General features: G+C 35.1%; 1 protein-coding gene across 2 annotated transcripts in view; it reads left to right on the forward strand.

Moving 5' to 3' along the window:
- Positions 1 to 24023, forward strand: part of PDE10A (phosphodiesterase 10A) — a 186140-nt gene that overhangs the window by 146347 nt on the left and 15770 nt on the right. For both annotated transcript variants that reach the window (XM_085300770.1, XM_085300771.1), the window contains 9 exons: positions 1445 to 1496; positions 5113 to 5255; positions 7429 to 7521; positions 8172 to 8358; positions 9587 to 9729; positions 11671 to 11754; positions 14751 to 14901; positions 17894 to 18049; positions 21341 to 21513. In XM_085300770.1, the coding sequence (XP_085156896.1) occupies positions 1445 to 1496; positions 5113 to 5255; positions 7429 to 7521; positions 8172 to 8358; positions 9587 to 9729; positions 11671 to 11754; positions 14751 to 14901; positions 17894 to 18049; positions 21341 to 21513 (1182 nt within the window). The remainder of the gene's footprint in view (positions 1 to 1444; positions 1497 to 5112; positions 5256 to 7428; positions 7522 to 8171; positions 8359 to 9586; positions 9730 to 11670; positions 11755 to 14750; positions 14902 to 17893; positions 18050 to 21340; positions 21514 to 24023) is intronic.

A 24023-nucleotide genomic window follows, 5' to 3' on the forward strand; every position in this document is an offset into this window, starting at 1 on the left:
TTTTTTTTTTTTTATATTTATTTTAGGTAAGATTCAGAGCTTGTCTCATAAAGGGTACTCTTGTCTTTCTCTTGGTGCTGCAGTGTCTTGCACAGTTATATTCCTTTTCAGGGTGCTTTTTATGTTACTAAGTCTCTACTGAGATAGTTTACCAGAGAACTCTGGAATCTGACCAAACTTAGAGACTGGCAATTTACTCTTGCTACTTTGCACTGAGATTGTTTTAAAGAACCTTGACTCTAAATACTTTAAGATTTTAAATAAAAATGGCAATAAATATTGCGAATACTTTACAAGTAGGTTTATAAGTAAATACCTCTGATACAGCATTATCAACTGCTAGAACTTTTACTGTTAACAAGAAAAGAAATCGTATGTTTTGGGCCACAAAATTGAGATATCATTTAATAACTTTATGAACAGATGTAGGTAAAGACATGCACTAGCAAGAAAATAGCTGATTTTCTTTTTAAAATGATCTGTACTTTTCTTATGTGGAAAGAGGGTTTCCTATTCAGTGAGGCAATTGTTAGCACGCAATGTCACTGGGACATTCTCTGTAACATTTTAGAAAGGGCGTAGTATACAGTGCTCCACATCTTCGTATCCCTGAAAATGTAAAACTAATGTATTATATATTTTCTTTTCACTGCACCCAAACAGAAGTGAGCTGTGTATATGTTCAAGGCCAGGGGACAATGCCTTTCTGTCTGCTGGGAACATTGTAATCCGAGGGTTATTAAGACTTGGCATGTGGAAGATTTAGACTTCTTTTACTAATAAGTTTGACCTTTATCTTTCAGTGTTCTTGACTGTCCTTGGACAGTTACCACTTCACTGTGAAACTAAGATACCACTTTACTCTCATTAAGAGTTTTATAGTTTGTTGCCTTTTAAATAGTATTATAGGTTGGCTAATGTGACATTAATTTAATTACAATACATAGTTGTCAATAGTTCTCAGTATATAATTCTCAGTACATAACCCTAAGGAGATCTTTTGCAAGCACATAGATAAAATGTGTCTGCAGTCATTTCAGCAAAGGAAGATTTTTTTTTTCTCTTCTAGATGACTTTTCTTTTTCTTTTTTCTTCTCCTTTTAAAATTGTGAGTATGTAAAAGGTGCCAGAATATGTCAATATATTCTTGATAGTCACTAGGCAGGGGCCTGCTCAGTCTATGGTAGTCAATATTTGGTAAAATTTTTCTTTTACTTTTCTGGAATTCTGTCATTGTAGAATAATTACAGAAGGAAACAGAGCTAGAGTCATTTCTGCATTGCCTTGTGGTATAGCAAGCCAATCAGCACTTTTTTTAAGATACGGAGGTTTGCTCTCACCTTTTTGAGTGCCACTGTTAAGTTACGGTGAAACAGGCTCAAGAAAGCTGCTTGAAGTGTTTGACTAAGTACAATTATTTACTGACCTATCTCTTTTTCTGCAGAACGTATTTTGATAATATAGTTGCAATAGATTCTCTACTTGAACATATAATGGTAAGTTGTCTTTTTCACTTCTAAATGTATTAATCTTCATTGTTAAAGTGCTTGCTTTATTCTCCTTTCCTTGAAATAAGACATTATATCATTGAAATGTATGAGCTTTTTGTAATTCATGTGTAATATAAACCATATGAACAAACATATATATGGAAAAAGATGGTGAGGGTCAACTTGATTCTGTTTGTTGCAACAGCTTTGTTTCATAGCTTTCGTAAGTAATGAAAGATGAGGATCTCTGAACTAAATAGTTACTTTTGTGTTTTAAGGAAAGTTTGAAAATTGTATACAGAAAGGCATCTGTTTGTCTTTCCATTTCAGCATGTTTTATTGATTTCCTTTTTTTTCTGAATCCAATTTGCTACTTGCTGCAAAATACTCGCCAAGAAGCTGTTGTTTAGAGGAAGGACTAGAGATCCACCATTACTCCTAGAATATTTGCAGATGACATGAGCAAAGGACTTTAGATGCTCTTTACTTCACAAGGAGATTTATGCCCATAAATAGAATGACAGAGTCAGTCAATATTTTTATAAAAAACACTAAAGCCTAGTGCATTGAAATAACTAACAGACTATGGTTTAATCAATGAATTAAAGTATTGGTTAGAAATAGGTTGTAACTTTTTTCAAATCAAGTTCCAATTCAGAATTATTTCATGAAAAATGTCTACAGATATCTGTGGATTGATTGCTCATGGTATATTTTTCGTGTTTCATATATGAATTATGGTGTCTAGCTTTTGCATACTCATTGCATACTGCGGTTCTTTTCCCTGATTATAAATCTTAGTAAGTTCTCTGATATTATTACTTCAATATGCACATTCAAAATTTGTTCTCTCATGATATCCTGGTACTTACCTTAATCTTCCCAGTGATCATCTCAGCTAGCATCTTCAAAAACACAAACTAGGAATTCTAACAATATATAAGTGGATTTATTTAGAAACTTGAATTAATTACAGAAAATACTCTGCCTTGTTTGTCATGTCTAAGTATACAGTCAAGAATGTGCACATAGGAAACAACTTTTGACTGTTGACCATTCCAATTCAGATGAATTGTTTAAAAATTATTTAACATTTAAAAGTAGCAGCATAAAATGACATATGATATTAATAACAAATACTGATAAAATTCTCGAAGAAAAATAGTCTTGCAGAAAAAGCAATTGGCAACAAACTATGCTTACTCTTTATCTTCTTTACCAGCACTTGCTGCTTCAGATTTCTACTTTATAACCTGCATAGCTGCTTCATGCTCAGCTTCCCTTGTAATGTGTTCTAGTTAGCTGTTTCTGGGCAAATTAATTGAATTACTTGTTTTCACATTTATTGCAATTTTACTGGAGTGTGATTTTATCATTATGGGGCACATTCTGAATCTCACAGTGAGAGAAGAGCAAGAATCAATTTCACCTCCCTACTTTACGTTTCAGTGATTGCACTTAGTTTGATTGAAAAAAACTGTTGACTTCTAATACTGAAATCCCTCTACTTTTTTTTTTCGTTTTCATTAAAATCCCTCAGTGAAGTTAGTACTATGAGAGAAAATGCCATATCAAAAGTGCTTAAAAATAAAGCTGTTTCTGAATATGGATGAGATGCAGAGAGGGAAGTAGAAGTTGAAGTTGCCGTGCAAATTTACTTATCAATATGTTTGAGTGCAGTTAAAAGCAAAGTACGTGAAAGGCGGTCACCTTCACTGTCTGGTGTCCCCACTGACAATGCGAAGAGTACCTTTTGATATCCTCCTTCAGTCATTGGCCTGGATTTGAGCCAGGGTTTYAGAGAAGAAAGACTTTCTCATACCAATAACCATTTATCTAAATCAGTAGTCTCTGAGCAATCATTTTGAAAAACATGTGTCGTGACCAGGTAAGTTCTTGAGTCATATGAGTTAGAACACAAAACTTTTCTAATTTGTTCAGTGTTGTTGATATATACAGCAATCTGATAGGTTTAAGTACAGAAGCAAAGAAGCATTTACTAGAGCTTTTGGCACAGTTCATAGTCCGTCCTCTGTTTAAGCAGAGGACAAAATAGTGTGAACAGCTGTGATTTTTACAGTTCTTAATCCTCAAAATGGGAAATATTTCACAAAAGTTACCTTCTCAGCCGGCAGTCTTTCTGGCTTTCCCCTGTTCTAATGGAGCAAATTAGAAAGCAAAAGTATCTTTCTAACCACAGTTTCTTTCACTGCTGAAGGGCTCTCCAGGTTTCATAAGCTGGTCTAGGCGGTTTCTGTGCAGCTTATGTTACATAGCTCATTTGACATAGGATAAGAGCTTCGCAACTAATGATTTACCATCTCATAGGTTCTTCCCACCAGCATTCTTCTGTCTGCATTAATTTACAAGGATTGGTTTGTTTTTCTTTTTGTTTGCTTGCTTGCTTGTTTGTTTTGATGGCAGATGGGAGAAGGGGGAAGGGGTAAGTTAGTTAATTCATATGGGAGGCTTGAGAAGTCTTAGATATCCCACCTGCATGCCCTGCACTCTGAGCTGTAGTCAGTTTCTTTCTTTGACCGAATGAGTAGATAGGTATTTTATATAATTGGAACAATTCATATAGAGAATGAAATGGAGAGAGGTCTACCTCAGACCATTCAGTTGTTACAGCTTCTGAGCCCGACAGTAGGAGGCTCAATCCGAACTAGATCGAGTAGGTTCATGAACTTGATTATATGGCTTTTTAAGCTGACACAGCARTCATTGATGGACTTTGTTTCACTCATTCCCATTTTCAAAAAAACAAATCTGGGAAACTAAATCTCCTAAATCTGAGAAACATTACTGTGAAAAGCTGCTCTGTTCCAGGGACAAGATTCTGTTCTAACAAATTGGAATTAGTTTTACTGAAATAAAACCTAGCTTGCTCATGGTATGATAGAGAGTATACCAGTATACTGCTGTATTGTGGTAATTCCTTGACTGTGAGTGGTGCCTTTTGTAATCTTCCTAGTTCATGTAGAACAGTTGAGTTTTGACTTTTGTGCCAAACTGGCTATAGAGTGAGGAGGAGGTTGTCCTTTCCTACACCACTGCATCTGGCAATCCATCATGCTACTTCTGTTTTTCTTTTATTTGTTTATTGTTATGTATCACAGAAATGCACATTTTACTTATTTTAGAAGCAAACACTGGTCTCTGTTATCTTTTTTCACTAGATATTCAATGCAAATACGTATGCACTGAAGACAAAGATAAAAAGACAAAATTGTTCTAAAGTCTTCGTGTATCTTACCTATTTAAAATCCCGTGAAAATGAATAATTTCTAAAAATAGAGAAAAAGGTACCATTTTGAAAAGCAGTCTGTAGGAAAGCCTTTTTCCTTTAACAAACTTCAAACTAAATAACAAACTAAAAATTCAAGTTTCTAAAGGTATGCTTGTATTTTTTAATGAGAAAAACACTTTAATTTATAGAAAATGTTAAATGAAAACCCCATTTACCTTTTGAATTATATCCTAAAAGACTGCTGTGAGGGTGGATGCTACTTCAAAGAGATCTTCATACAGGATAACTTCTCAAAACATTTAACTTCTAAGGGCTTATGTTTTTATCAGATGAAAGACTAATGGTAATGCTATTTTTTTTTTTTGTCTGTAGATATATGCAAAAAACCTGGTGAATGCAGACAGGTGTGCACTCTTCCAGGTTGACCACAAGAATAAGGAGCTGTATTCAGACCTTTTTGATATTGGAGAAGAAAATGATGGGAAACCTGTCTTCAAGAAGACCAAAGAAATAAGGTAAGAGTAGTTAGGAGGAGAATGCAGTTTCATTATAACTACAATGAGCAGGCATTTTATTACCCAGTCTCTGTGCCTATCTGCAGGTACCCTGACAATACTTGTCATACTGTGATATCATTCCCACCAGGACCCGCCTCCAGAAGGTAGTACTTCTGGGAATGACATTGCAGTGCCATCGAAACAACGTCTCTGAAGCTATAACGTCACTCCTGGAAATGCCGTCTTCCGGAGGCGGTCCTTTTGGAAATCATGTTGGAAAAAAAACAGAGGTGTTCTGAGGTAGGTAAAGGTGCAGGTAAAGGTGCACCTAATCCATAGTTCTACCAATATGGGACATTTTTTGGAGTTCCCAAAAGGAATTGAAATTTGTGCTATTCAGGCACATCCAAAATAAGGAAATTGCAATTCATACCACATATGGATTAGGTCTACATAGGATCTAGTATGGATTGATCATTGGTTTGGATGACTTTAGATTCAGTAGTTTTGTTTTACCTTTTCTCCTCTGAATTTGGAATATTTTCAAACTTCTCAATAGTTGTGGTTCTGAAGTATGCTTGAAATAGTGAATTTGAAAATGTATGTAGGCTTGTARTGAGTAGACAGAATTCGCTGCCCAAAATTATTGCATATTCCTGGTTTGTGTCACAAGTGCATGGTTTCTTACATGTATGCTTATTTTTAGTGAAAGACTCAAAACAACAAAGTCAATTTAACATTTTTCACTTTTCAAAAGTGCTGAATCCTTACCAATGTGTCAGTTGATACAAGATTTTCAGATATACAGGATTTAAACCTGCAACTGCTTGGGAAAAAAAAAGAAAAAAAAAGTATACGTCTCCGGTATTAATATTTCTGATAAAATACATGATCAGTGTTGAAATTCTCAGACTTTTGTCAATTCCTCTATATATCATTAAAGTTCTCGGCCAATATGAGATGATTCATGTCTTCACTTAGATAACTCTCTTAGACGAACTTAACTCCTACTTATTACATTGTGTGAGTAAGAATGGAAGGAGTCAAAATTGTTGCAATTACATACTGACAAGCAAGGAGGTGGTGTGAAATAAAGAAAGTGGCCTGCTTTAACATATCCTTTCTTACACCTCTTAATAATTATTTTTCTTGCTTATATTTTACTGTCTTTTTGGTATGAAAATTCTTGAAATGTTGACCCTGAGTGCAAGGGTGTTAGACATTTCAGGGTGATGTACGCTGAAAGAGAAACATAACTTAAATGTCTAAGAAAGTAACACTGAATCAGTCATCAGAAAGGAGTCTAAATTGGTGTGATATACATATCATGAGAAGAAGCAGAAGAAATTGTAACTTAAAACCAATTGTGGGGTGGTGGTGGGGGGAGAATCATGTCAATTCTGTCAGTGACTTCAGTGGGGACCAGATACTACCCAGGTACATTCAGATTTGAGTGTGTTCCACGTAGGATTCTTTCTACTTSTTCTGATCTGCAAATCCTTTTGTGCTTGTATTGTCATAACTGTTTTAGGTTGAAGAAAAATTATTTCTTAGCACTACTGGCTTGTATCTTTTTTTCCTGATTCAATTCCTGATTATGTTTGCTGTGTTTAATTTTCTTTTGGTGAGATTGAAAGATGTAGTTGGTACCACTGCATTTTTTTGTATATCATGAGATGCAGCATGCAAGTTACTCTGAAGTGTATATAAGTAACACATATATATGATGTCTAGCTTTGATATAGCCACTGGTAATTTTCCAAAGTTAATTTTACCAAATCCACCTATACCCCAAAATACACTTAGTTCCGTGTTATATGATATATAAAAGTGATGATGAACTGAATACTATACAAGGGTAAACTTAAGGCATAGGTTTCGTACAAATGTGTTTTGTATTACTTATAACCTACAAGGTTAGGAATACTGAACTTTCTTTCACTAAAATGATCATTTTGTTTTCAACTATATAGTTATATAAAATGTTTCCAGTAAGTATCTATTTAAATATGTGCTTTTAATTTTATTATTTACTACTAGTTGTTGTCTTGTGAGATTTTTCTCCCATGAGCCTCTAAGTAACGTTGATTTGGAACAAATATCCAGTACTGTGCCTGAGACAGACTCCAATGGACAAATATTTTTCCAGATTATTCATATTATAACAAACACACATTTTTATTTTGTGCAGATTCTCTATAGAGAAAGGAATAGCTGGACAAGTGGCAAGAACAGGAGAAGTCCTTAACATACCTGATGCCTATGCAGATCCACGCTTTAACAGGTAGGAAGCTATTCAGTGAGGGGATTTGAGGGGAGGGGAGGAGGAGATGATAGGTCACCAAAGTTTCTACTTAATTTAATGCTCAAATTTCAAATTGGGATGTATTTATGGAACTGTAATCTTCTGATGAAGAGACAACCTATAGATATCACAGAATCACATATTTATCTAAATGTTTTGGCCATTAGAGATATGTTTAGGATAAAAAATAAAAACTATTATCTGTGTCTTACATAAAAATCATAAAGAAAGATTTATTATTTTCCTGTCCTAGAAGCCCAGTTAGACTGTTGCTGATTTTCTTTATTATTCCCTGCGGTCTGATTGAGTTGGGTATGGAGGGGAAACCCGCCTAACAAATAACATGAGTAATGTACACAACAAAAGTATTCTGTAATGAACTGTCTTTTGATATGAGGAAGCTTTAATTTTTTATCTTGCAAATGGAGATTAAAGGATTAGAATTATTTCTAAATCTGACACAGTAGATGCAGATATGTAAGAGTTATGAAGGTTAACTTACAGGTACTAATTATGTGTACATTAAAAATAGCTAGTTTATTGTACATCAGCATTATCAGAAAACAAGGAATAGATACTGATTAATAATTTTAACTCCTTTTTTTTTTTTTTCTTTCCCGGCTCTTCAGAGAAGTAGACCTCTATACAGGCTACACAACCAGAAATATCCTGTGCATGCCTATTGTAAGCCGAGGAAGTGTTATAGGTGTTGTGCAGATGGTGAACAAAATAAGTGGAAGTGCCTTCTCTAAAACTGATGAGAACAACTTTAAAATGTTTGCAGTCTTTTGTGCGTTAGCCTTACACTGTGCTAATGTAAGTTTTATCTGCAGATTTGTAAGCTGTTCATTATAATGTGAAGACTTAGAATCTTAGTTAAGGATTTAATCTATTATTTCATCTTCCTGACCATTAAAGTGACTCATAAATCTGTTTTGTTGAATTAACAAATAAACTACAGTCACTGAATTCTTTGCTGAATAATTGTATTTTGAGAGGCTGATAAGGATTTATTTGGTGCCTTCTGAAATAATTGTGCTCTGGGATACATCCATTTCATATAGCTAAGCTGAGCGAGCATGCTCTGAAACATGAATGGTATCATATGTATGCTCTTCCATTAGGAAGTATAATTCCTACTTACTTTTATAAATTCAAATCATGTATTTTACAATTTCAACTGGGGGATGGAGATGGTATATATTTTCTCCACTCCATATGCTTACTATTCAAAATATTAATTTAAACATGTATATGCTGTGCTATATATCCATAATTATCCATTCTTCTAGACAAGAATTGGTACAATTTTTGTGTTCAGTGCCTTTATTTTAAAAGAAATAATTCTTAGTTTAGAAAGTATAAATGATGTAATGATCATTACTATATGAGTGTAAAAATCTAACACTAATCTTCGCAGAAGAAATTTATCATATTCATGGAAGGTAAGATACAACCCCCCAAAACCAATACATCTTTATTTGTTTACAAACCATGCCGCATCTACAGTAGCTGAATTTCATCCTCTCAATAATTAGTTCACTGTTGTTGCATAGTAACACAGGTATGATAAACTTCTCAGGTACTTTTTCCTGCATGTAAGTAKCAGTTATTTGGACCAGTTAACAGGTGAACTTGTGCAGTGGCACAAAATGTGAATTGTGCCTTATTACTAGTTTTCTTTTCGTTGTCCATATTGCAAGGGACCGAAATGGATATAATATCTGAATTCTAATTCTTTTTCTTGGAAGAGATCAAGGCATAATGAAAAATCAACAGAGCCCTAGATTTTTACCCCAGTGAGTAGATGCAGAAAGGTGTAATATTCTTGAAAGTTTATGGCCTTATTGAGACACTTAAAAGGCCTGGTTTTCCAGAAGTACCAAATTTCTGTAATCTGTCACTTTTCAGATGCGTGAAGTTGAGCACCCAAAATTTGACATTTTTGCAGATGTATATTTTAAGGATAAGTGCTTGATTACAGGAAAGAAATGTTACCTGCCTTACTAAAATCTCACATTAATGAGTAACTTCCTTTTCTCAGATGTACCACAGAATTCGCCATTCAGAGTGTATTTACCGTGTAACAATGGAGAAGCTATCCTACCACAGTGTTTGTACAGCAGAAGAGTGGCAAAATCTCATGCACTGTACACTGCCTCCACATATCTGTAAAGAAATTGAACTGTAAGTATTTTTTCATTATGGCAACAGCTGTAACTAGTATCTGTCTTTGAAGAAGCTGAGATTTTTTCCCCTAGGTATAGTGTAGGATTTGTAGGAAACACGGTTATAGAAATATCCCAAATCATAGGGGTTTATCTCTAGTTATCTTATATGTAGGTGCTGTTTATGTGAGTTTTGAACAAACTGTGTATCACAGGTGTAAAATAATATCTAATCAGACCGGTGGAGCTTTCCACAGAGATAAATAGCCACAGTGGTTGCATGAAAACATTAAGTTAGATCTAGGATGTGTAATAATGAGTGTTTTTTCTGATAGGCTTAAGTTACGAGTATCTAGAGGCCAAAGGTGGGCTCARTTGAGTTCAGTAGTTAAGTCCAAAGGGATAATATCATTCCTTTTACATGCTTTAAAATAAAAGATTCAGCACGACATTGTTACTGTTGTTGTTGGAGTTTTTTGACTCTGTCTGTCTGTCTGTCTATCTTGTAGGAAGAGCAAATGGATACAGCTCTAACTCCTGAAGATAATTCAGGATAATGAATCTTAGGTGTCAGGGTGTAAGAGTTAGGGCCTAAATTTGGAGAAGGACTTCCAATCCATTAGTTTATTGTGTCTGAATAGTCTGAACATTTCCTTAAAGCAATTCAGTTGCTTTCAGCTCTCGCAGATCATCTGTGCTATGCTGTGTGCTTAAGACATACCTTTATCTGTATTTTGTAGCTAATCAGTCCCTCAGAATACTGACACTGGAAGTCATCTCAGTCTTTAAGCCACTGTTCCTAGCTCCGAACAATGAATTCTGCTGTAATGACCCAGTGCCTAAAATTTTTGAGTCACACAGCCTAAACGTCTATGGAGACCTACTCTCTAGATTTCAGATACTCTTGTCAAGCACTGAGCATTGTGGCTCTGATCAAGCAAGGCACGCAAGCATATGCTTAGGTTTAACAGTGACTGCTTATGCTTAAAGTTTATTATGTGTTTAAGTGATTTGCTTGAAAGCCAGAGTATTAGCAGCTTGCAGGATTACACCCTAATAGAAGCCTATTATTTGCAATATAATTTCTTGTTCTTTGTTAGATATTATATAACCCGCCTCCTCAGGAAAATGACTTTAGCTTGTAAAGATGACAGGTTTCGTTCTAAACTGTATTAACATCCTTTTGTTCAAGAAATCTGAATATATTTAGCAATTTTTCCAAGCAGTTCAGCTACCTTCAGCTCTCTTGCACCTGCTGGGTTGTTCAGTGTGGTGTACGCACTAGCGTTTAGCTGGGTTCAATGGAAAGTAAATAGAAGACTTGCAGCATAGCAGGTGCAAAGAAAGGGGTTAATTAATAATCGAAAGACAAACAGTTCTGCTGAGCTGGTCCCTAACATTAGGCCCAAATGTTGATACAGGAGAGAGGATAAAACATTGGCTAATGAAACATAAAAAATGCAACATGAAATGGTTGGATTTTGAAGTCTGTGCTTAATTTCTATAAAATAATAAAAGTTGATTTTTTTTTTCTCTTGTAAAAATTAAAGTGAATCTTAGCCAGTTCTAATAGAAACTATTAGGGGAAAAAAGCCAGGAATGTATTACTAAACACACCAACCTTACAATTTTTGAGAGATAAGTCTAGAATATTTTTGGAGTACCTGTAGAGCTCTGATTATCTGCGTTGAACAAAGACTTTGGTGCATTACTTCACCAGTAGATTCTTAGAGAGATTTCTGTTTCTATTAATTAAACAGAACCAAAGACTAGCCGTCAAAGTTCCGTTGACATTAGTGGAAATATATTGAGTTACATAGCTGGAAGATTAAGACTTTAAAGTCACTTTTTCATTTATATTCAGAAATAAGTGAATGCTGTCAGAGACATGTTGCCTAGTCATTTTTTAGTTTAAAATGAGAAAGTGTTTATACTTACTAAGCTGAAAATTTCTTCTTAGATACCACTTTGACATCAGTCCCTATGAGGATGTCTGGCCTGCCATTTTTGTCTACATGGTCCACCAGTCCTGTGGGACAGCCTGGTATGAATTACATAATTTATTGCTTTAATTCCATTATTTATGAATGTGTATATAAGAAAATGATGGGATCGTTCTACTCTAACACATGGTATTATTTTATTTGGAGTCTATTTACAATGCATGGTTTGCACAGGGCTGTAACAACTGAATTGAATTTCGTGTCCTAGTTTCTTGGTCTCCAGTTCATAAAATTTGGGAACAGCCAGATGGAAGAACTCATAGTATCATCCAAACAGCTGTCCTTTCAGTAAATAGAAGTATTGTTTGGTTCTGAGGTCAGATTGCTTTTCAGTCAGAGGATGGTGAAGATGTTAAAGGCATCCTTTTCAAAAAGAAGGGAAGGTCCATGGATACTGATTTTTTTTTTCAAATGTATAGCTACTGAAATTAATTTAATATGTGCTTTAAAATCCAAGACTAAGATCTTTTCTTCCAATATAAATCACTTACCAGCATCATTATGCATTAATTACAGAAATGAATGCTTTTCAAATGAAATATTATTTCATTTATTGTCCTTTTCTCTTAATGTCCATTATCATTACTAAGATCAGTAATCACTTGGCTAAGTATGCTCCTATTGCTGAAAGAAAAGAGCCACTCCAAATTGTGGAGAAGTGGGGCAATTGTGGAGAAGATGAGCAATTAAAAGGGGAATAATCCCCTTCCAAAACAGAAGAACAGTTGGAAACGTTTGGTGGTTGTTTCATCTTAATAGCTGGACCAATTTCCATGCTCTTGTAGCATAAATACAGTCAAATACGAGGGTCTGTCTTGACTGTGGGTTGGTTGGTTTCCTCCTCCTTCAGTATACTGTGAAGTGGGTGACTGTTCTAGATGCAGTTCTTCACTGCCTAGCAAAATCAGGGTGTTTCCATGGCTATATGAATGGCTATGGTTGGAAGATTTGGGGACAAATTTTTAACAAAGTTCTTTTCTTTCTTCCTCCTTTCCAAGATAGAATTTATATCAACTTGACATTTTTTCAGGTGAATTTCAGTTCTGACATACAAAGTTAAACAAAAGTGAGAAAAATATTTGAAAAGCAGACTCTGAGGACTGACAGATTTGTATTTAATTTCTGCAAAAGAGAGAGAATAAAACTTCGTAGCCCTCCAAAACAAGGACTTGCAGCTGTTTTAACACTAGTTTGGTTTTCAGTGTATGGAGGAGTATAGTTGTATTTTTAAATATTCCCCTATTGGTGTGTAACTGTCCTGTCTAGGGAGGACTTATGAAAAACATCTATGATACTATTTCCTTGCTCTCAGGAAGAAATAAAATTTTACTGCTCTAATCAAGCATATAAAATGCACCAGTGGGGGAAGTAATATTATTCTAAATGAAGGTATCATCTATAATGATTTATCCCTTTGGCTACAACTATGCTATGCCGTAGTAGTCATTGAGTAGATACTGGATCTAGGTGGAAGTGACTGTTACGATAGTCTGACTAAAAATGTACTATTTTAAACAGTAGTTTAAGCAGTTGTTCTAGAGCTGTCTGAAATCTCTAGAATTAAAAAAGAAAACCTAAAGCTTTTTAAAAGACAGTATGCCTCCGTTTTCACTAATGTAAGTCTAAGGCTAGAGCAGTATAATAATTAACTTGCTCAACATGCAATCATTGAAATATGTTTTTGTATCTAAATGGCTCCATATAATAAATGTATTTACATTTTTACATGATAGATCAGGGACATTCAACTTTGCTTTCTCAGCCCACACACAAGCAAAACTAGGACATTAGTAGTGTGTATGTGAGATACATAATAAATGATCAAAATGTGGAATTCAAAAAAGTCTTAGAATTTTAAAAAGAAAGAAAAGTCAAACCACAGTAACAGAAAAAATACAGTAATAAAGGAAACATGATCTGTTTATGTGGGGAAAAAGTCAGTGAGTTAGGACCCTGGCAGCTTCAGTTCAGTTCTGGGCTTGAAAATAATGTTTCTTCTGTTCTGACAATTTGTTTTAYGTGCTTTAGAAAATTTTACCTTACATCCAATATGGCCTGACTTTACCATTTGTAAACAAAAAGAAAAATTCTACTGTCCTTTCAAAGGATCATAGGTAGATAAAAATCTATTAAAGATTGTGCACAGTTCTGATACTACAGGATAAGAAAGCTTTTGGAGATAGTGAGCACATAAGCTAAATATAACAATTTTGTTGCTGCTATTTATTATTACCTTTGTCAAAATTCAAATGTCAAAAATTGTGTGACCATACATTCACTTTGCATGTACAGATTAATGAGCAAGAAGATAAAAAAAATCCTTTTAAATAATCTCATAAGCTCATGGTTAATTGGAATTACTTAAAGCATTATTTGGTAAAAAATGTAGAAATACTAGGCTGAGTTTCTATTTGGCCAAACCGAAAGGAAAAAAAAATACATTTTTTTTTAAGGCCAACCTTTTTCTTTCCGCTCTTCAATATGAATGCTCAACATTTTTCTTTTTTTGGGTGGGGGGGGGGTGGAGTTTTCTTGAACTGTATGCTATGCACTTAAAAATTAACATGAAATTGAAATAAGTTAGAATTGTTTCTAGGTCAATTTGACTTGAATTTTAATTTAAACAATTCAATTTTTGTTTTTATGTCAGTTTACTTTAAAAAACTAGTTTTTGGKTTTAATCATAAATGACATTTTCAAAAGGTTTGTTATGGGCAAAGTTTCAGTTTTCAGCAAGTTCAATAAATAGTGCTTTAAAGAACAACACTTTAAGTTTCTGGGAATGGAGAGGTTATGTAATCATGTTACATGAACTGGGAAGGTTGACTTATATTCCAGAATTTTTAAACTAAGAGCATTGTGAGGTACTCACACACTTCTGTCCTTGCTGAAACTTGAATGACTCTCCTAATCAATGAGTCATATGCTTTGAGAGTCCATTCTAGCAAGAAGAGTAAACCAAAGAACATCTTTTTATCCTCTGTTGGTTATTTTATCCATTCTTACTTCTTGTCTCATCAACTTCTTTCCTTTCAAGCTTTGAACTTGAAAAGCTATGCCGATTTACTATGTCTGTAAAGAAGAACTATCGCCGTGTGCCCTACCACAACTGGAAGCATGCAGTCACAGTTGCACATTGCATGTATGCCATACTTCAGAACAACCAGGGGCTTTTCACTGACCTGGAGGTAAGTGAAGGGATAGTATCAGTTACTAAGCCTCACTAGAGGTATCGACCATCACAAAAGTGCATTTCCTATGCTAGAGTTTTGATATCAGCTTGGGCAGAGTATATAAAACATAAAATGAGTCTCATAGTCCTTGCTGTGGAATGAGTGTAAGTAGAAAGCTTGAGGAAGGAAAATACTTCAGATTCCTGCTTGTAGTGTTTCMTTCATGTTTTTCAGCTGTGCCCACTGAAGAAGCAGCAAGAGATTTGCTATAAGACTATTTTTGACATTCTCTCATCCCCTTATAACCACATCCTTTATTTTAAGTGTTTAAGAAAACTGCAGACCTGTACTGAAGGGAAGAAAACCCCGTGAATGTTGGACATTGTGAGATCTGAAAGAGACAGAGTAGGACAAGGCAGAAGGGCTTTGATATAGCAGAGATAGCTGACCTACATGAGTAAAGGAGAAGAATAAAATGGATGAAAGGACGCAACTGACCAGACAAGTTCATTCCTTGATAAACTTCTGTTATACAGAAGCTGTCCTTAGCTTGCATATATACTTTTCTAAGACAGCTGCACAGAGTTTAGAAAAATCATACTTTTAATAGATCACTAACCAAAATAATTGCAATAATAAAGCCAGTGCCTTTTTTTTTTTTTAATTACTGTAGGTGCAACTGGGAATGTTATATTATTTACCTGAAACTTCTCACTGGGAGAACTTGTTTTCAGTTGCACATAACTTTGTCAAATTCTAGCCATTTGGGTTGTAATTTTCCAAGCTTGCTGGCTTTTTCAGGCTGGTTTATTTGGGGAAATTTCAGACAGAATTCTTTGGCTCTTTTAGAGAAGCATGATACAAAAAAATCATTCTTCTGTTCAGTTTATAACAATAAAATAAAATTTGTTGACCTTTCCTTTAAAAAGGTCTAGTGTATTCTATTTTAAAGCTGGGACTTGAAAATTGGAAATTTCAGTTAGGAAAATGGCATTTGCCAGCAATATCCTGAAAGTTGGCCAGGTTACGCATGTTTGAAAAAAAATCAGTGTTCCTTCATAACAGAAAATATGTAGATTACACCCTTGGGAGGTATTTAGCGCTCTCATAACTTTAAGTACTAACAAAATAGTAAGCCACATCTTTATAGAGCAATTGAGACTTGGGGTAAGAAATGCTGGGAGAGCAAAAGAGACAGCTGTTAAGAGAGTTGGAGCAGTCATTGTTCCCTGTCAAACTTCACTCAGCCTTCACCCACTCGAACACCTTATCTCAGACTTGCTAGCAATCTCATCATCCTGACACTGGAGATGTATCTGACAAAAATACAGGCAGCTGCCGAAGGAAAAAGGCCGGGGAGCTTACTCAGGCTGGGCTCAGATGAGGGATATGCACCTAGGTAGGCGGAACGATGGGAAGGGAAGGTATGAAACACTGTCAGAGAGATTTTGATATAGAGACAAATAGATCCAGCATTTGGGAGTTGTTAAAGACCAAGGATCCAAGCAGGGACACTAGGTACAAGCTCAAGAGCACAAAGATGAGGAATTGTAATTCTGAGGGACTGAGACAAGAATGAATCCTTGGGAGGTAGGGATGGGGACAGGCCAGRCAAAGAGAACTATCTGGCATGAGGAGCCAGACAGACCAAAAAATAGAACTGGGAARCCACAGGTTGGAAAGGATGCAATGGAAGAACTAAACTTGTGGAGCAGGGACAAAAAAGCTTATGTCCTCTAGATCTACTGTGCAGCACAAAGGATCTTGAGACTCATTTTTCTTTTGCTATCAGAGAACGTTTCTGAAGTTCTATGGCAACATGTCTTCCCTCTCCTGTTAATAATGAAAAGGGGATACTAGCTTTCTACAGCTGTTAGTTATTTCATGAGTTGTAGATCTCTGTTACATTTTATTCCTTTTGTTTTAGAAAAACACGCTTCATAAAATACAATATTAAAAGAATATCATTAAAAATAAAAGTGAAGGATTAAAAATAGAAGTGAAGGTCTCAAAATCAGAAACACAAGAGTTAGGAGTGCTGCAACCTTAATTGACCACATTGTATTTTTGATAACATCTTTAATTATGTGATCACATGCTGTTTTTCCACAAAATTACAGAATTCTCTATAGAGTACGCAGGAAGGATGTTGCTCATTTAATAAATGGTTATTCAGTATTCTTTTTATTCTTCAGTTTAGGACCTTTTCCTTATTTGCTGAACATTCATTAGAATCTACTGTTAGACAGAGTGTTAGTTTCATAAAGACTTTTTATGACGTTCATGGATACAGCAACTGCTTCACAAACATTAATGAATGTGTTTTTCCAAACACACTTGTGTGAAGAAATTTCCCAAGTGTCCACTGATTTTGTGCATCAAAAGAAAGATTTCAGGGACTCTATTGTTCAACATATTAAGAATTAATTAAATAGCAATTCAGTTTTATTTTACTTCATTTGCAGTTACTGTTGTTCAGCACTTCCATAGATCACATCAGTGAGTACCTGTGAAAAGTCTGGTCTTTAGAGGCTTAGTCAGCATCTTGTAGGAACTGTGTTGCAGAGGCAGTGTTAGCACTGGCCTTTAGAACAGCAGTCTTCATCCTATGTATTTCTTCTCACTCAATAACTCTATGCTTTCTGGTTTTTTTTTCAATAAACATAGTAAGGATCCAATGGACAGCAAGATTATCTGTACAAAATTCTGATCTCTTCTTGAAACAGAATCCTTCCCACATGTGATCGTCAAACTGTGTTTTATAATTCATAAAAAAAAAAAAGACTTGAATTACAACTGGACAGAGAATTTTAATTTTACATTTTTATTTTTACATATATTATTTTTGTGTATATATATATATTGCAATTTTAAGGACATTTTTCAATGTATTTTTTGAATACAGTGTAATCCTAGTGCAACACTTAAGTATTCTGAGAGATAAGGGTGACATCTAGAGGCAAGAAGCAGGTCTCATTTTTCTTTTTTTATCTCAAATTTCTTGCAGCGGAAAGGTCTTTTAGTTGCATGCTTGTGTCATGACCTGGATCACAGAGGTTACAGCAACAGCTATCTTCAGAAATTTGACCACCCATTAGCTGCTCTCTATTCCACATCTACAATGGAACAACACCACTTCTCGCAAACTGTGTCCATCCTGCAGGTAGGATTATTAAAATTGTGCCATCTGTGAAGTAGAGTCCAGTTGTGGAAATAGGAGTCACCTCATTACCCTGTAGATCTTCTGAAGCATGCTTATTTTAATTTATGGATTGCAATGCTCATCCAGAAAAGAAGATGCAGAAGTATTTGCCTTGATTTATTACAGCAAGTCTGGTTCCCAAATTGGCGACTGAAGTGTTCAAAGATAATACATGTCTTGAAAATCAAAGCATTTTCCCAAAAATCTTGATGTTATGAAAAAATAATAATTGTTTATTTGAAGGTCTACTGTTTATGCCCTTCCTATAGAGCTATTAACTTCTGGGTTAACTCGTGAGGTTTTTTCCTTTAACCATACAATGTAGGAACTTTTTTGAAAAAGAAAACCTGGTTAGTTACATATTTCCAGCAGAACGTGCTTCAAAAGAGTCTTTAATTGTCCTAAAATTCTGAATAAAAGCTCAAGAACTGGCAGAAGTTTGTATGAGAAGCTCTAAAGCATGCTGTAATAAATTCCTTGAGCATTAAGTGTGTGGCATGGTGTGCATAAATTCTTTACCTAGAATCGAATGTTAATTTTGCATGCATTCAAAGTTTAAACTGTTTTATGTTGTTTCATGTTTTTCTTGTTCTTCAGCGAATTGAAATAAAAAAATTGAATATGATAATATTCAATGATAGAGTTCCTAATATGAAGTAATGTTGGTGTATGTTTAATTAATACAAAACTACCAGAAAGCATGCAGTCACATTTTGGGAGAACTAAGTGTGTTGCATGACAAACGGATATTTTCTCATTAGCTAAAAGTTTGTTTGTGCTGAATTAGGGGGGACAAAAAAAAGGGGCTGAGAACTGTCACCTATGAAACTGGTTGCCAGTCCATAACGTATTTGTGCTCACTGTTTTTAATCTTTTTGTGCACATGCCTGACACACAGCCATACCATGCTACTGTTTCACTAATTCTTTGTTAACTTTTCTTTCTTTCTGGTCTTTCAGGGGGAAGATACTTATTTTCTTAAATATCTAATTAGCTTTTAGGRAAAATACATATTGTGTATTGTATTAAGAAGCCCATCTTACGATTATGGTTTTAGGTATCATACATATTTCTTCAGAGAATGGAAACTTTGTCTGTTGAGTGTTCTTCCATATAGGAGGATGTAATTGAATCCTTCCGTGATGGCATGGCATTAGATTTTTAGTATTCATTTTTCATGTGAATTGGTACACAGTGAACATGTTCCTCAGTCATTAACGCTTCTCTGTCCCACTATACTATGCGAAGCAGACCACTGTCATTCTTTAATAATCATTTTGCAATTTTTCCTGCAGAAATGGTGTGATTGGTGAAAGTCCCATTTGTAGACTGGGCAGAGAACCTGTTTGCCTCCCTGCCAGCTCCTAGCCTTGGCTGTAAGAGGCAGTGAGGAAAGGGAGGTGGCCAGGGCTGCTGAGTGGATTCAAACACTGGCTGCCCAAGTACCCCTGGGTGGTGGCTGGCAGCAAAGACAGATCAAAGCAGCCTTTTGGGCTTGCTATTCTTCATTTGAATCAAAAAGCCTTCCTGCTCGCTTTCCAGACTGCTATCAAAAGCACTGTTAGGATTTATCACAATGAATGTTAATTTTGTTACTAACTTGCACTGTTTTCATCTTTTGAAACTTCATAGCCGCCTTTCGTATCCACTCACAGTTCACATGTACACCATTCACTAGCTTTAGCACAGCAGGGAGGAGTAATGTCTTAGCAGTCATATGTTGTATGTAATACTCAAAGGCCTGAAAGACGTATTCAGAAATGGCAGATTCAATCATTACTTTGCTAGAAATCAATTAATCTCTTTTAGTGATGTGAATAGAAACTGTCACAGCCACAGTGGTCCTCCTGATATTGCAGATTCTAAAGCCTAAAAGTAACATCTCCACATCAGGCATAATTTAAATACTAGGGCAAACAGCATGTTTTTGTTGACTGAGGGGATGGAGGAGAGAAGGCACTCAAAAAAATTCTGAAAACTAGTAGTCATTTCCTGGTCCCGGAGTGCTGATAATGGGTTAAAATGTTCTGAATTTTTTTTCTGAGTGTCATGTATTGTGACTGAAGAGGCTGCCAAAGGAACATTGAGCCATGGATGGATTGTATTTTCTATTCGTTATCCACAATAAATTTACTTGTCCAAGTAAAAACGTCGGAAAATGACATTTACGTTCCGGATGATGAGAGAAGCCAAGCCTATTCGTACCTCGGAGGAATATTTTTGAAGAAATTATGTAAATGCTTGATAAAAGTCAGGAAAACTTTTGATGAGCTTCAACCCAAATGCCAATTAAATGTCAAAACACCTTTGCATTTGATATATTGTAGTAATATTGTCTGTTAGTGAATACGTACACCTTGACATGGCTGGCTGGCTCATTCTATTTTGTTTTTTCTCTGTTTCCTCTCAAGAGTACGAAGACTTTTGACAAGTTGTTTTCAAAAGCTTAGAGTCAGTGAATAGTGTTGACTTCATAATGTGATACAGTTTCATGAGTGATCACAGTACATGGATATTGTCAGTTAAATACACAATAATACATAGTGGAAATTGAAAGAGGATGACAGTGGCATGTTGCCAGAGCCTCCATAGTGGAAAATATTGTCTTTAGTTTAGGAGTCAGTCAGCTCACAGTTGAACAAAGCTGCTTTTTCCCAAATGCTCATATACGTGAAAGTACTGTAATTACTTTATTTCTAAAAAGAAAATTGTGTCAGAGAGTGCAGCAATTGCAGGTGCATTTCATTTGAAATACTGTATCAATATGTAATTATTTTAGTATTGTAACCTGGATTTTTTTTTTTTTTAAAATCTGTGTTGTGTTATACAGTATCAAAAATTCTTCAGAGTAAGTCACTCAAGTTGACCAGCTTGGCAATGCAATAATCTGGATCTGGATTAAATCATGAGTTCTCAAGCTAATACTGTCTGAAAGTGCTGTGTATGTACTGCTTATAAATTATAGTGGGAAAAGCTAGCATTTGTCTTCAGTAGTACTTTCAGGCTTCAGAAAGAATATACTCTACAGGAAGCAGTCCCCCGAACAAATCAGTGGTTTAATCGTTACCGTTTCATGACAGTATTTAAAAAGAAAGGATAAAAAAAAGTGTATTTCAGGCTGTCAGTGTTTGAACTTGGGACAAAAATTGTCAGTGGGTTGTAAAACTGTTGTAACCTGTCTAGTAAAGACAAGACTGAAATCATCTCAGAATTAGAGCTTGTGCTTTTTATTGGTTTTTTACTTTTTCATAGCTGGAAGGGCACAATGTCTTCTCCAATCTGAGCTCCAGTGAATACGAGCAAGTCCTTGAGATCATCCGCAAAGCCATCATCGCTACAGACCTTGCCCTGTATTTTGGAAATAGAAAACAGCTTGAAGAGCTGCATCAGACGGGAGCATTAAACCTTAAGAACCAAGCACATAGGTAAGGAAGCAAATTTCTCCAGGATATTATTCCTGGAGAAGAAAAAACAAAGACCAAAAAAATAATTTTTGCAGAAGACAACAAAGAATTCAAATAAAAACCCTGAAATTTGCTCTATACATTGTAATTTTGTTACCTATAGAATTTCTAAGACCAATTGTGTGTAAAATGCCAGGGATATAGTAGTAATTGTGTTATATTTGAATGTCATTGCCTTCAGATTTCATTTACACAATTCACTGTCAGGTGTCTGTGCAGGAAAGTTAGATAGTGGGGGGGAAAAAAAGTAAAATGCAAAAATTATTTCATTTTATTTTTATTTCAATTTTTATTATTCTCTAAACATGCTTTTTGAAAAGTTAATGCTGAGCGGAAGTCATCCCACATCATCTACAGAAGTAGTTATTTGTATATGACAAGATCAAATTGTAATTACTTGAAAACCATACAAACACAGTAAGTATAAGCTAGTCACAAGACATCTTAGAGATCAGTATTTGAAGCATCTTTGCTAAAATAGTACATTTGAATTCTTTGGTGTATAGCAGTATTGTTTTCTAAGGTTTGATGTTTGATTTGAGTTAAACTTTTGGTAGTTTGTCATAATTTAATTTATTTGTTGCTGTACCTTCAAAAGCAATTCCTGCAATCTTTATTTCTATTTTCTATTTTTCTGATTTCTATTTTTCCTACTCTGGTTCATGATGTGAGAAGGAAGGGGAAAAAAAGCAAGCTCTTTGTAATCCCTCATTGTCTCCAAAAAACAACAAACAACCTTAAAACATTGTTTATTAGCTAGATGAGCTACTGACTTCATAAAATACTCTGTTATGATCATGAGTTTTGATGAAACCGGTGACTCCAGAAAACATACCTGACCCAACCAAAGAAACAAGACAGAATTCTGGTCAGATCTTAACCTTTGTGTATTAAGATAGCTTCCAGTTTAAAAATTATGCTACATATGTGTATATTCATACATACATGACTCTCCTTGTCCACGTAATGAAAACACAGTGCACCGTGGATGAGAGATGTTTCTCATAAGTGTTCATTAGAGGGCTCACGCAGCCCTTTCATTCTCCTCTCAGGGCTTCTTAACTGGAAAATAGATCTTGTCTTTGCTGTAGTGCAGATAGAATCAGAGAGGTAGCAAAGTACTGAGTTACGGTTGTGATTTCTCCAAAAGGAACTTTGATACTAGGATCTTCTTTAGTTCCCTGAGGAGTTTTACAAGTTTCTGCTGATGGTGTTGAATAAATTATCACAACACTGTACAAAGGGCTGTTATTAGGAGCTTATTTCGTGGTATAGAACTGAAGAAATTTATTAGACTTGAGTAAACCTTAAAATCAACACAGAGTTGCAGTAGGTCCTGATAATCCTAGAATGAAATTAACCAGGAAAATCTAAAATGTAGGTTTATAAACATTAAATAGGATGTGCAGTGATGCACAACTGTTTAGTGTATGATTGAATGTTCTATTAGGTTTACATTTTTAATTTTACTTACCCTCAGGACATTTTCAGTGTAAAATATGTGCCTCATGATAGGAAATCAATTTGTAATGTGATTGAAGAATCCAAGATTTATAATTGATTTTTATATGACAATAAAAATGGTGTAATGAAACCTTAAATTTGGTCCTTATCTGGGTGGTGAATCCTTTTTTTTTTTAACTCAGGGGAATTGTACTTTGTTGTTTATCTATGTATCATATTGTCTGTTTTTATGTTTTGTGTTGTGTATTTGTCTACTGATACAGCTTCTATGACTGCCATCGCATCCGGCATGCAAGATAGCAAGCCATGCTTTTTCATGGTATAGGCATTAAAAAAGATGCAGGTGTCCTTTGGCCCCATTGTAGGAGCTCCCTCAGGTGGAACAAATTAATTTCATGAGCTAATTTTCCCATTTTCTTTATAAGCCTTAGGTTCAGAAAATATAGATTTGTGTAGCAGTAAAGTGCTAGAAAACTTTTTAAATAGGATTGTGTGTGTGTGTGCACGCACGTGGGTGTATTACACTGCTGATTTTAATCCTACTAATGCTGATCATTTCTTCTGTAAACAGGCTAGTCAGTGGATAGGACAGAGTTACAGAACTGTGCGAGTTTCTCCTCCCTGGGCTAGAACTCATTCCAGCAGAGCAATGACTTCTGTTCAAATACGTCTTAAGACATATTTGGATTATTGAAATACTCAGGCTGTTATGGAGACACTCATTAAGCTCCTATATTGCTTTAGTAGAGCTGACATTTAGGTTAAATAGTTTGCTTAAGGCAGTTCTTGAATCCTTTGTCACATAAAAATTAAGTCACAAGATGCAGTTGCTGGCTGTTGCAACAAATACAAATATGTAGAAAATACTATGAGAAAAAGGGGAAGAAGAAATAGAGCTTACTTGTAAATGGAGTTCCTTGACATAGACTCAGAACTAGATTTTGCTGGTTTTGGTGTACATGTGTTAATCTCTTTAAACAGTGGAAAGAAATGCAGCAACAGGATAT

This window comes from Rhea americana, unplaced genomic scaffold, assembly GCF_003343005.1.
Source record: "Rhea americana isolate MKP2758 unplaced genomic scaffold, rheAme1 scaffold_169, whole genome shotgun sequence".
Lineage (NCBI taxonomy): Eukaryota > Metazoa > Chordata > Aves > Rheiformes > Rheidae > Rhea > Rhea americana.